The sequence below is a fragment of the Oncorhynchus keta genome, chromosome 26, assembly GCF_023373465.1.
Source record: "Oncorhynchus keta strain PuntledgeMale-10-30-2019 chromosome 26, Oket_V2, whole genome shotgun sequence".
Lineage (NCBI taxonomy): Eukaryota > Metazoa > Chordata > Actinopteri > Salmoniformes > Salmonidae > Oncorhynchus > Oncorhynchus keta.
Window position 1 is genome coordinate 29,694,407 of NC_068446.1, and position 14,843 is coordinate 29,709,249.

The window sequence follows — 14,843 nt, forward strand, 5'->3', positions numbered from 1 at the left end:
CAAATTAGGGATTTCTGTAACAACTTCTCAGTCAGAAATGGCTGTAATTATGATGCAGCTTCAGCAGCACGATACACACTGTTGATGTTCTGTGGTGGTCGCAAGCAGCAGGGAAGAGAGACAACGGTTGCTCGTCAGTGCGGGCAGACTAAATCTCGTAATTTTTGTGTCTTAAATATTTAATTGAACAGTTCGCTTAAAACATCATACAAGCTCAGTGCATATAGTTAATTTGATTAAAAAACATAGGATGTCAATTTCCTATATATCTATATATTCGATTGGTCGAAAGAACAGACGACTCTTGGTTGACCAAGATTATTTTTAGTCGGGACAACCCTAGTTAGTTTTAATTTAAAGCAGGTACAGCCTCTGTGCTCACAACGAACCCACGCTGGAAGTTGCACTGACTTTTCAAGACATCCAAGTTTGTGCTCAGCAGACCTGAAATTTGCTTGGTGCTGGAAATAGAGGGAACATTGGTCCCAAAGCCAGCCCACTAAACTGCCAGAACAAACGCACTGTATTTTCTCTCTAATCTGAGCCAGATTGACAGTGCTCTGGCCACCCTTAGTGCCCCCTCCCCCCAATTCACATGAGGTCAATCATATTTCAGGCCGGTGCCACCCATCTTATAACACCCATGCTCATAAGGTAGAGTGCTTTTCACAACAGGTTGGGTATGCTGGACCTTGGCAAACCGAGGGCCCTTCTGAGCTCTGTCCCACAACTGATAAATTAGTCACAGGACCCAAGCCTTCAAGACACTTAGAGCCAGGGCTTAGCCTGTAGTTACAGGTAAGTCCTAGTTGGCCCTGAAGCCCACTGCAAACAAGTCACTCACTGCCAGTGGTGCAGGGTATTTAATAGTGGTGCATTTCTTGAGAACAGGCTTAGGAAATGCATTTTTCCAGAATACTGCATCATGGCATTATTGTAATATACTGATTGCTGTCGCTTGTCTCTAGGTGGCTAACCTAAATGGGAGAGACAACACCTTCACATTGAAGGACTCTTTGTTTAAGGACATTCAGAAGGACTGGCCAGGCTACACTGAGGGAGACCAGCAACTTCTGAAGCGGATCCTTGTTCGGTATGTGCTAGTTGGTGCTATATTACTATACCGCATGCCATATTAAACCAATACTTTTGTGTGTAGCTCCACATGTCAATAACTGCCAGCAGCATAAACCAGCAATAATGGGATCATCCCCACATTGGTTTCTGGAGTTTATCAGGTATGCTCAGGGAATAGTTGATTCTAGTCTGAAACCAGGCACTGCTCTCTCTGTGTGGATCCCTGCTCTGAGTATTCCCTCTGCCCTGTTTTGTTGACAGAACTAGCTAGCTTTTTTTCTTGGTGGGACCCAGTGGAAAAAGCTGTTTTTTTTTAAGATCTGGGGCAGTAAGGAAATGCACATCCCAGCTAAATTTAGAGCAGGCATTGCAGAGGTCTTAGCTGGGTTTACGGAGTTGACCCAAAGTTTGTTGGACTCAATATAGCAGGGAATATTTCACACACTCAATTATTAAATGTTTCTGTGGAAGTCATCCCAAAGCAATACATTTCAACCATATGTCTTTTTGGACTGGACTTTAAGCTTGGCTAGCTTATGAGCTGACCACCCTCCCTCCCCTAAAGTTTGAACACCAGCTGTAGTCACGCAAGAGTAGTGAGCAAAATGATCGGAAGGCCTGTGATGCAACACTGTTCCAGCACATGCTGATCCATGTGTGAGGTGGCACTAGTCCAAGGTCCAGGCCTGGGCTTGCTCGTCTTCAGTGTGCTAGCCTTTCCCCTAGTCTGCTCTCTCCACCCCTCTAGCGCACTCTCGCTTTTTCTCTCCCTTTTTCTCTCCCTTTTTCTCTCCCTTTTTCTCTCCCTCTTTCTCCTCCCTACCACTCGCTCTCTGTCGGGGTGGGGTTTGGAGATTTCCCCAGTGTATCCCACTGCCCCCTACTGTCCACACTACCAACATACACAAATAACCTTCTGTTTATGTACACATTACACACCCTTTCTATTTTTTTATGCAACTGTAACTTAACATCTCACCCAAGTCTGTGTCAATGATCTGTTTACGATGTCTGACTTGTGTTAAACCAGGTCAGTTTTATTTGTATCTGTCTGAGACGGAATGGCATTGAGTTGAGGAAAATAACAATGTAGAGCAAGGCCACCATAATGCTGTCAATATGTGCCAATATGTCACAGGTCCATTGGAACAGGGAATAGAGTTAAATATGGAGTTGGTGCTATGAATTAACACAACCACCTAGTACTAGTTTCATTGCAGACTTGCCAACTCAATGGGGCTGTACTTGTGAACATGTTAGAGGAATTAAATTCCTATATGTTTAATACCCAATTAAATTAATACACTCCGACCAATTCTAAGGATTTGTAAGAAGCTTATTTGCATAAAATGGGTGGAGACCAGTCTCAAAATCACTAGCGTTTATTCTCGAGAGTACTGAACATGATACAATTTACAACAGGTTATAAACTGAAAATCACTTCATTAGGTGTCGAACTGTCCCGTCTCTCCTCCACTCCGGTACAATGGCAGTTTAGTTCTCAAGTCTTCCTACATCGTTCCCACCAATTTAGATCATTTATGACCGAGCCAAGGTCTTCCTGTGTAGATAAGCATTCTAGCCAGTCTGACGATAAGTTCATTCGTTTCTACCAAGGAACAGCCAGTCATTGTTCTAATTCTTGATTATAATTACACACATTATATTCAGTACTAGGATTAAAAGAATATTCATACATCCATACAGTAACATAATAGTATTCTGATTAGTCAGTCCTGATTGAAATGTATACATAATTAGTCATTATTGATAAAAAAAATCCCTTAACAGAACATTAGAAAAGGTTTGTTTAAACTTTTTCTCCATCTCAATGCGCATTAGTAATTTAAAACCGTCAATGTAGTTGCTCGTGAGCACACACTATGTTATCTGTTCCCCGCTGATAACCTGGCTGATTTAGCTCTGTGTTAAAATCACCACCAGCTGTGCAGGTTATATATGATTCAAATTCCATATCATCCAATTAAACACGTTGGTGTAGTTGGACATAATCCAACACTTGTTCCTGAAAGCGAACGGCACGTTCTGATAAAAAAACAACTAGATCTCATGCTTGACTGACTGGTCAAATAGTTCTATGTAGTGCCTAGCTCTGCATAATTGTCACAGATTATGGAAAGGGTTTGAATCTCACATTAAAAAAAAATCCCCCTTTTGAAATGTGGAATTACATTTATTGTGTTGCTGTGTTGAGAAGTGGAGCCAAAATCTTGTAAATAACTGTTACAAATACATTTAAATATCTTGTTGACACACAGGCTACTGGCACTGCTACCTAAATAATAATCGCTGCTATATTACATAGACATGTAGGCTACACTTTACATGTACAATATTTTATATGCCTAATTATAATCACATGAGCTATTTTGAATCGAGGACAGCAGTGAAGTGTTTTCCTTAACAAAAATGTTTGTTGAATGTTATGTTGTTTTTGTGCTTCTCTGATCTGTTGATTACCTGGGTCATTTAATGTTTTCATGTTTATCTGTGAGTTATTGGCATTCAAGCAGGCAGAAATCCGTCCTGCATGATGTAGCACTGTGATGAAGTCTCTTTCGCTACATTGGAAGTTAATAAGAATACGACTTTAAGATCGCAAAAACGTCTATCATACATGTCAGATTTCAATACTATCTGATGTCACAACTCTTGAATGAGCCATTGATCATATTTTTTAAATATTTTTTTTGTTGATATTCTGACCTCAGGAAATGTGTAATTTAACAGAGGGTCTTGCAAATGTTTCCTATTTGTCTGCCCCTTTAGTCCAGGGGGGTGCATCGCATGGTGCCAAATCCTAGAGATATTATAGAAAGGAGATATGGATCCAATGAATGAAGGAACGTAGAACGCCCCACCCAGCAGATTGTCGACCAATCGCGTTCACGTTGTCATTACGGAGACACCTATTTCCAACCTTTCTTCCATAAAACATTAACGCTCAAGAACTGATGCACATCAAGAAATCAGGCAACAAAGCACAGGAAAAACGACTATAGGCGCTCTCGAGCGCATTGGATATATTTGCAAAATTCTGTTCATTCCAATGTCACCTTTTCTCATGGAAAACCATATAAAGCGAAGGGTTTTACACATGCTCACATGCTCAATTCTTGGGTCTCAGGGGCTGGCCAAGAGAGAATTTGAAGTGGAAGTTATGGAACTCCCTCGCGTGGTTCTTTTCATGGACAAAAGTCCTCAATGAAACTTGCATTAAATGTGGAGACTGATACATTTTCCTCTGGCCATCAAGTAGCCTATTAATTTATATGCCATTGTGAGTAACCATTTGATACAATACATATGTTGAAATGACGATATCACTGAAGTCATTGCAAATCAATTTGTGCCACTTGTGTAGCCTACCTGTAGCTGGCAAACCAATTTAGTAAAAAGCCTAACTTCAATGTTATTATGCCATTATTAAGGGACATGTTTAGTTAATTAAATTGGAAGCCTTCAAAGCTCTCGCAATTGCCGATCAGTTGACGGTAACAGCGGTCAGATTAGGCTACAAGTTAAAAAACAAAACAAAATACTTTTGTTGACAAGCATATTCACTTCATATACATTAATATTCAATTCCGTGATTTAAAGTTATGACCCCATCCTCAGTAGCCTATTCCAGCATGGTTTGGGAAACACAAGCACTTCTTACCTCAAAATCGCCTCGCTATTCATGTTGAATAAATCTTAAATTGAACTAAGCAAGCTGCTAAATCATTGAGTTTACATCTTGACTACATATAGTCTACAGTTGCTTAGACAATCTGAAATGAGATGTAGGCCTATAGGTTACCTGCCTTTGTCTAAGCAAACAATGGCAAAGTTGAATTGCAATCAGTCTGTAGCCTATGCCTATTGAAATGACAAGTCAATCTCACAAATGGGCTATTTTATAATGGTTTGTAGTCTTACCTTATCTGGCAAATAACAGCACATTTGGCAGAAAATAACCTAGCATTAATTTATTATGTTCGTCCAAGTATTTCTTGCTCCGAGATTAAGATCCTCTGTCCAACTTTCATCACTCAAACTCTCCTGTCGGATTTATCTATGGTTATGCATATCTGCAAAGTTATAAATCTGGTTTGAGCCCTGAATGCTGATTGGGCTGAGAGCTGTTCATATATGCGTAGTCTCTTTAACTATACATTCATGTACATACTACCTCAATTGGGCCGACCAACCAGCGCTCCCGCACATTGGCTAACCGGGCTATCTCCATTGTGTCCCACCACCTGCCAACACCTCTTTTTTCGCTACCGCTACTCTCTGTTCATCATATATGTATAATCACTTTAACCATACCTTCATGTACATACTACCTCAAGCCTGACTAACCGCATGACTAATCGCTACTGTATATAGCCTCGCTACTGTATATAACCTCGCTACTGTATAGTGTCTTTTTACTGTTCTATTTCTTTACCTACTTATTGTTCACGTAATACAATTTTTGCACTGTTGGTTAAAGCCTGTAAGTAAGCATTTCACTGTAAGATCTACACCTGTTGTATTTGGCGTACGTGACAAACTTTGATTTGATATCAGACCATATACCACGGGTAAAAAATATACTTTTTACTGTTCCACTTACATTGGCAACCAGTTTATAATGGCAATAAGGCACCCTGGGGATTTGTGGTAGATGGCCAATATACCACGGATAACAACTGTATCCATGCACTCTGTGATGCTTCATGCTTAACAGCCCATAGCCGTGGTATATTGGCCATATTTTTATTTAACCTTTTATTTAACTAGGCAAGTCAGTTAAGAACAAATTCTTATTTACAATGACGGCCTACTGGGGAACAGTGGGTAACCTGCCTTGTTCGGGGGCAGAACGACAGATTTTTACTTCGTCAGCTCGGGGATTCGATCCAGCAACCTTTTGGTTACTGGCCCAACACTAACCACTTGGCTCCCATACCCACTTGTGTCTTACTGCTTAATCATAGCATTCAATCGAGTTAAATCGACATCCATTGATGGGAAATGATCTGGCGAGTTAAATAAGGGCAAATTATTCTCCTGCAACATATTCAAATTACTTTTTTTCACAATATAATAATTACTGCATTTCTAACACCATTACAAGTTTCTACGATATTCTTAATTGGCTTGAAAATGAAAAAGGGTTTATTGTATTAATATGGCAACTCTCTTGCTGTGGAAAAAAAATGAGCTAGACTTCTAAATTGATAGTGCAGTTTGTTTAGGTGATTTTACAGTGAACTAGCTACTTTGCATGCTGATATTGTCTTTGGGATTATTGTGTGTAGCTACATTTGCTGACTGGCTACCTAGCTAGCTTTTCTTTGTCGACTTGAGCTGCAACAGGTTTCCACAAAGATTTTCCATGTTGCTACCAACCTTATTATAATGCCAAAATGAAACATTTGTTCACCAAACATATTGTTTTTTTAACCACTTTTTATTTTATCTTTCAGTGTTGTCGGATTTGTCCTTTTAATGTACACTGTCAATTTAGTCAAACTCTTTGGCAGTGTGTACCACCAGGATGCGATGATGGTACATGACGGCCAATTGAAAAGGCCATGGCTCTTTGACGCTTTTATTTATTTATTTATTTTTTCATGTGCATTAAATGTTGTATAGACCTTGATCTTTTTCCCACAGAAGCGTGTGTGTGTGTAACGGATTAGCAAAAACTAGATTTTTGTCATAGGCCTATATGCGAAGACTTGCCTTTGGCATTTTGTCTAATGTTAGTAGCCTAGTCAAGAATGCATCATGCTATATTGGCATTCAACACTTCAATCTGGAGGTTTAAAATATCCTGCTGGTGGCCAATTTGACCTATTTTAAGAAATGCCATTGGTTGGTGGATATACAGTATGTAGTATTTCATCAAGTGCAACTACGCTGATTGATTTTGAGACCTGAGAAAGTTTACACTTTTCTAATATTCGCAGGTATGGCCCCAATGTGCCTCGACCTACTTCAGCAATAGATTTAACCTGAACTCAAAAGTTTTCGCCCAAATAATGAAAGTCAAAATTTTGGCCTCTCTGCAATGTATTATTTATGTCTCACTGTGTGGTGACTCAGTTTGTGACTTTCTTTGTTTTAGGAAAATGAGTCAGGCCCAAAGTCAGACTCCGAACACGACCACCACCACAGTGGCTCCGCCACCTCCAGTTGAGGTCCCACTCCCAGTGAGCCCTCCCAAAGAGCTGTCCAGCAGCTCCCCGTTGCAGGTAAGCCTACTCTTCTTCCTCCATTTCCTTCTCTTACATTTGAGTCATTTACCAGACGCTCTTATCCAGAGCAACTTACAGTAGTGAGGGGTGTACATTTTCATACTTTTCCCCCATACTTGTCCCCCGTGGAAATCGAACCCACAACACTGGCATTGCGCTCTACCAACTGAGCTACACGCGCCATGCTCCTCCACCCCTTTATTCTTTTCCACCGTCCTCACAGAGCGTCCTCTAAGGAGGAGTTACCAAAGATTTTTATAACTAAACCAAGAGAGACCACAGCTTGTCGTTTCCAATGGGAGCAAATTAGTCATAGTGGGCAGAACAAGCAAGGAGCATTTATACATCCAGGGAAATATCTGTCTCATTGTTCTCTGTGGAGTTACTATAGATGTTATTATTAGCTCCTTCCCCTCTGGGTTTTCACCTCAGACACCTCATGTCCTTTCCCTTCCGTTCCCTCCCTTAAACATGAGCAAATACACACTCCAGTCTCCCCCTCCTTCGTACACACAAACGTGCAATGGTGTTGAAAAGAGGGAGTTTTGGAACACTAGCTGTAAACAGAAACCCACAGCGGAGCAATTGTCTATGTGGCCAGTCTGGTTTGGTGAGAGACGTTCGAGGAGTTCTGCCAAACTAAACAGGTTAAGGAGCTGTGCCGATCCACAGGGCTTTAAACTGGGCCTAGTATTATTTCAGAACCAAGGACTTCCTGCTCCGCTGTGATTAGGTCAGCCACTTCTAAAGTTGTTAGTGTAGGCCGGTTAAAATGAAGTCTGTTAGTAATACAATACCATGCATTGTGTGGAAAGGGCACGGTTATCATACACTCAGTGTTGCTGAGTTCCCTTTCACTCTGACTACTCTGACCTTCTCCTCAACTTCTCACCAGCACAGCACATTAACTTAATTTTTGTATATATTCTTTATCTTGATGTGTCATCAATAGAAACTATAGCTCATAGTTTTTATCAGAATCCTTAGAGGTGAAATGAGTCCACATTCCCAGTTTCATTTTGTGCCTCAAACTCTGTTTCTGCCAGAAACGGCCGGCTGCAGATTTCATCGATCCACTGGCCAACAAAAAGCCCAGGATATCACACCTTGCCAACAAGGCAGCGGGACCAGTAAATGGCAAGCTGAGTTCCTCTAATGGGAAGGAGGTGAGCGGGGCTGTGGTCGCGGCAGTAGGAGACAGTGTGACATCCAGCTCCCAGCTCCCCCTGCTGGACATCCCCCGGCCCTTCGACCCACTCTCTGACGTCAGCAATGACTCCAGCCACAATGGCCGGGACTGTGAGAGCCAGGAGGCAGCCATGGCCGAGAGACTGAGCCAGCCACCCGTCTTCTCTGGGCCTGCAGCACTCTCCGTACCAAGCCTGGGCCACTCGTCCCCCAGACACATGGGCCTCGACAGGCCCCGAGGCAAGAGCTCCTCGCCTTCCCTGCACGGCAAGTCCAAGAAGAAGTCCAAAAAACACAAAGACAAGGAAAAGTCCAAGGAGAGGGAGAAAGAGAGGGAGAGGAAGGGAGTGGAGGAGCGTATTCCTGAACCAAGAAAGGCCTGTGACATCACCTCCAGCCCTGACAACCTGAAGAGCAGCAGTATTCCACACAGGAGCACAGGTGAGTTGTCATAGTATAGAGATCTATAGTCATTGTTTGTAGTAATCACATTGGTACTCAGTTAAATCAGGTGACCGATTGGCAAAATTGGGAAGCTCTACTGCTAAGCATGAGTTTTAAATCGGGTAATTCATCAGACATTTTGCACAATGGAAAGACCACACATACTCGTCCTTACAGTTCAAATATCTGATTTTGTCCCAATTGACATGAATTGATCAAATGTATATATGAACACTATACCTAGATTACTGCAGTCTGCGTTCTTGTGAATGGAAGCCCTGACTGATGTAAGTGATAATAAATAGTGAGTCTTCATGTATCGGCTTCAATGGAGAAGGGTTATCTTACAAAGTCACCTTGTGCTTCCTTTCAGATCTCAATGGAATGTGCAACAACACCAGTGTTCCTTCGTCATCGACTGAGATGGCAGACTATTTATCGTAAGCACTTCCTCCTTCTTACAAAACCACAATACATGAATAATGAAATGACTGTTTCCAGCAACAGATCTTGACGACGTGGAAAGTGCGCAATTGAAAGGTATTTCATTGAATCACTCCTCTTTCTTAGTTCTGCATTTCCCTCCCTCCCTCCCCCCCTCTGAACAGGAAGTATACCGTGATTGGCTCTTCCGAGCAGCGTCAGACCTACAAGAATGACTTTAATACTGAGTACAGTGAGTACCGTGGCCTCCACTCTCGGATAGAGGGCATCACTCGGCAGTTCACTGTGCTCGACACTGAGCTCAAGCAGCTCCAACAAGGCACAGACCAGTACAAGGTACACCCCCTGGAGCATTGTGACTACTGTTCTGCCTAAGCACTTCAGCTGCACTATGGTGCCGTCCGGAGTTTTTGTTTTCATGTTCGACTTCAGGATTAAAATTTGAATGAAATCACTGATTGATCCATTTTATAAATCGTTTTGTATTTTCTTTTACAGACAATCCACAATCAGATACTCCAAGAGTATCGTAAAATAAAAAAGGTAAGCTTTGCATCTGTGATTTCTTTTTTTCTTTTTGTAAAGCTGCTCAAGGAATTTCTGTGCAAATACTGATTGTTTTTCTATCCCTCACAGACGAATCGAAACTATAGCCAAGAGAAGAATCGCTGTGAATATCTACACAACAAACTGGCACATATAAAGAAACTTATAGCAGAATATGATCATCAGCAACTTCATAACTGGCACTAGTTTGACATTTACTCTTTTCTCTCTGGAAACCAGACAGAGAAAGAAACTGGATTCTGCTTGCTCGAAAAGTACTTATTAAAGATGCCATGAAGGGAGTATTCCCCTCATTGGGGCCAAAAGCACTAGTGAGGACAAAGCAGACCACATTATATTTTCTTTTTTTAAGACTGTGGCATGTTTGGCCAGATCGTTGTGTAGCTACATTGCATCCGGAAAAGCTTTGTGGTGGTGTTTCTCATACTCTCAGCCCACCTTAGTGCACACAGATTTCTCAAAGAGTAGAAATGGAAAATCCACATTCTTTGGACATCTCCAAGCAGCCTTTCCTGGTTTGTAGACTGGGGGGTGATAGTGACACTGAAAGGGAGTCAGCAGATCTTAAGCCAAATGCAAATAGTTTCAGAGAAAAAAAATATGGATTGTGATATCACATTTTCTGATCAACTATTTTACTATGTTTTTCTTTTTTAATTTATTTTTTTCTTTTTGGACATAGGGGTAACAAGATCTGTTTATAATTTTACACTCCTCAATCAGTACTACAAGGCAGTGTCTTGTTTGTTTTCTTCATCCTGATTGTCAGCCAGTATTTTATGCAAAAGCTGCCATCAAATTATCCATCTGTTGCTATTCATAATTTGTTTCCTTTTAAAGAGATACAACTCCCCATCAATTAATAAAGACAATGCTATAAAAACTCCAGTCAGGCCTGCACAGGTGCCTCTGTTTGGCTTTTCTTACTTCTTGTTCATATGTCTTAACCAGAAGGACATCATGGAAGCGCAGCTGCATCCTCGGCTGATAGGAGCTTAATGAATATAAAGGGTTAACACAGGCTGGTCAAGTATTTTTCATAATTGGTCATGGTAAACTGTAATTATAGTTAGTGATGGTACTTGGCTATGCCAATCTGCTGTGGGGCAAGGTTGTTTTCAGCTTCCCTACGCAATTGTAAAGCCAGTTCACTGTCAGAAATGTGCAAAACCCACTCTCCTCAGGCAAAATTGTATCACCTAATGCAAACAGGGAAGATGGAATAATCAGCTTCAACAGAATGTTTGTTTTAATCATAAATTGGAAGATATTAGTATACCCCATGCAGCAGCATTTACTATTGTAACTTTTCTCTGTTCAATGTAGTGGAATATGTTGGTTATAATTTCCCTTTAGTCAATACAAACCATTTGCTCTTAAAATATATATATTTTTTCAACCCCGTGTTTGTTCATCAATATGATTGTCATGGTGACTGTTAACCCAGGACCAGCCTCACATCTTCCAAGTGGAGTGGATGACTCAATTATCCTTCTTGTGTATCTGCCAGGCTACAGTATTACAGCTCTTCAACGTGTCCCGAAAGCCCCTGAAATGATCAGAAAAGCTGTAACGTTTTGTAAACTGTTCTTCACTAAGCTCTCAATCCCTTCAGTCAAGTTTGGTCTAGTCAACTAATGCATTTCTGATATTGACCATTTTATGTGAATATGAAAAGTCCACTTTTGTTGCAAATATTAGTTACTCTTACCTGGGTTTTGTCAAAATGTGTATTTTCACTTTGTCCATCAGTGCATGCTTTCCGAATGTCTTAAAATGACCCGTATTAGTATCTTTACTTGAAACAGCTTCCCAACGACATGCAAAGCCCTGATTTTAAACATCAATATGGAAACTATTTGACTGTTCTGACCAGCATTAATACCAAAACAAGATGCTCTCCCAGGAATTGACATAATCCATTTCAGAGCAAATGTTTGGTTTGTTTTGAACATCCCATTTTAAACTAGTATTTCCCTATAACATGTCATCAAGCCTTCGGTTAAGATGTGAGTGGGGCTCTTATTCACTTCAAATGGATCTACATGCCTCTGTTTAGATGTTTCCATGTAAGTTTACTGTTTCATCACACATGAAATCCAAACACTACGCAACATGGCTGATGCTGAAAGATTCATTTGACAGATTGCATCTGGAAAGAGAACATTGGGGTCTGGTGAATGTTTTGTGACCAAAATCCATTCTTGTCATCACCCAGTAATGATGAGCTCTTTAAATAAGAAGCAACTTTTCGCTGGTCTCATACTCTCATTGTTGTTTTATAGAGACATTCTGATATGATTACTGTATACATTTCACTTGCGGTCAATCCATTCTTTTCATCAATAAAGATGGTAAATGCATTTGCTTGGATATGAAACAAGTTGTGTTTAAGTATTAACTGCCAGAACAGTACACCATGGTATGAATTGGATGTGCCAAGTGACCTGTTGTATAAGTTTTCATATGATTACAAATGCTGCTGTTTTGGCAAAGAGATGGCTTTGGAAAACAGTCTGGGATGTTGTCGCTTAAACCCAAAGCCTGCTTTTTGAAACCATAAGGGTCTGGGACTGATCTTTCAATAAAATTATTTAAAATCTTTATTTTGGTCATTCTGAGACAGTTTTTGCAGGTTATTGTATGGAATTTCAAACACACAAACCACATGTGTAATTGAGATTTGGGGAGAATTTGTAAAGAATTACAAATGTCAAGTACAGAGGCCAAACAACATGATTTCACCCCCTTATCAGTCCTGGCCTGATATGTTTTGTGTATTCAGCAAAATATCACTTTCTATTGCTCTTCCCATATAGCTCTAAATTACACCTCATTTCTGGTACTTGAATTGCCCAGTTTCATAATTTGTTTTACTGTTGAATGTACTGCGTTTCCTGCCCCATTGTATATTATCACACCTGTCCTTGATCAATATGTGTTTACTTAGCATTATCATGGAATGTAGAGATGACAGCAGTGCAGTAGTTAACAGTGAAACAGGAGCTGTGTTCGAATACTCACTAACCGTATTAGTTATGACGAATCTAGTAGTATGCTTATTGGTCATAGTATGGCTATAGTTAGTATGCCAAAAGTTCCTGGATGTTGTACTAAATTTGCCAAAATACGGAGTATACATGCATATATATATATATATATATAAGCCACAATATACAGTGGGGGGAACAAGTATTTGATAACCTGTAAAATCAGCAATGTTTCTTACTTACAAAGCATGTAGAGGGCTGTAATTTTTATCATAGGTACACTTCAACTGTGAGAGACGGAATCTAAAACAAAAATCCATAAAATCACATTGTATGATTTTAACTCATTCATTTGAATTTTATTGCATGACATAAAATATTTGATACATCAGAAAAGCAGAACTTATCATTTGGTACAGAAACCTTTGTTTGCAATTACAGAGATCATAAGTTTCCTGTAGTTCTTGACCAGGTTTGCACACACTGCAGCAGGGATTTTGGCCCACTCCTCCATACAGACCTTCTTCAGATCCTTCAGGTTTCGGGGCTGTCGCTGGGCAATACGGACTTTCAGCTCCCTCCAAAGATTTTCTATTGGGTTCAGGGCTGGAGACTGGCTAGGCCACTCCAGGACCTTGAGATGCTTCTTACAGAGCCACTCCTTAGTTGCCCTGGCTGTGTGTTTCGGGTCGTTGTCATGCTGGAAGACCCAGCCATGACCCATCTTCAATGCTCTTACTGAAGAAAGGAGGTTGTTGGCCAAGATCTTGCGATACATGGCCCCATCCATCCTCCCCTCAATACGGTGCAGTCGTCCTGTCCCCTTTGCAGAAAAGCATCCCCAAAGAATGACATTTCCACCTCCATGCTTCACGGTTGGGATGGTGTTCTTGTTGTCGTACTCATCCTTCTTCCTCCGAACACGGCGAGTTGAGTTTAGACCAAAAAGTTATATTTTTGTCTCATCAGACCACATGACCTTCTCCCATTCCTCCTCTGGATCATCCAGATGGTCATTGGCAAACTTCAGACGGGCCTGGACATGCGCTGGCTTGAACAGGGGGACCTTGCGTGCGCTGCAGGATTTTAATCCATGACGGCGTAGTGTGTTACTAATGGTTTTCTTTGAGACTGTGGTCCCAGCTCTCTTCAGGTCATTGACCAGGTCCTGCCGTGTAGTTCTGGGCTGATCCCTCACCTTCCTCATGATTATTGATGCCCCACGAGGTGAGATCTTGCATGGAGCCCCAGACTGAGGGTGATTGACCGTCATCTTGAACTTCTTCCATTTTCTAATAGTTGCGCCAACAGTTGTTGCCTCCTCACCAAGCTGCTTGCCTATTGTCCTGTAGCCCATCCCAGCCTTGTTCAGGTCTACAATTTTATCCCTGATGTCCTTACACAGCTCTGGTCTTGGCCATTGTGGAGAGGTTGGAGTCTGTTTGATTGAGTGTGTGGACAGGTATCTTTTATACAGGTAACAAGTTCAAACAGGTGCAGTTAATACAGGTAATGAGTGGAGAACAGGAGGGCTTCTTAAAGAAAAACTAACAGGTCTGTGAGAGCTGGAATTCTTACTGGTTGGTAGGTGATCAAATACTTATGTCATGCAAATTAATTTCTTAAAAATCATACAATGTGATTTTCTGGATTTTTGTTTTAGATTCCGTCTCTCACAGTTGAAGTGTACCCATGATAAAAATGACAGACCTCTACATGCTTTGTAAGTAGGAAACACTGCCGATTTTGCATTGGCTCTTTGCTTGTCAAAAAATATATGTCAAATAACACTATTTGAAGTGTCAAATAAACTTATTGACCAATCAGGACCTGGATATGACTGCACGTCACAATAATTGAACACGTTCATAATTGTTTT

At 40.9% G+C, this 14,843-nt stretch overlaps 1 protein-coding gene across 1 annotated transcript in view; it reads left to right on the forward strand.

Moving 5' to 3' along the window:
* ell (elongation factor RNA polymerase II) overlaps nt 1-12,580 on the forward strand; it is a 44,596-nt gene extending 32,016 nt beyond the window's left edge. Inside the window, exons 6-12 of the mRNA XM_035737611.2 lie at nt 969-1,093; nt 7,202-7,328; nt 8,378-8,960; nt 9,337-9,403; nt 9,572-9,743; nt 9,906-9,950; nt 10,044-12,580. Of these exons, the coding sequence (XP_035593504.1) occupies nt 969-1,093; nt 7,202-7,328; nt 8,378-8,960; nt 9,337-9,403; nt 9,572-9,743; nt 9,906-9,950; nt 10,044-10,160 (1,236 nt within the window). The 3' untranslated portion in view covers nt 10,161-12,580. The remainder of the gene's footprint in view (nt 1-968; nt 1,094-7,201; nt 7,329-8,377; nt 8,961-9,336; nt 9,404-9,571; nt 9,744-9,905; nt 9,951-10,043) is intronic.
* Nucleotides 12,581-14,843: the final 2,263 nt, after the last annotated feature.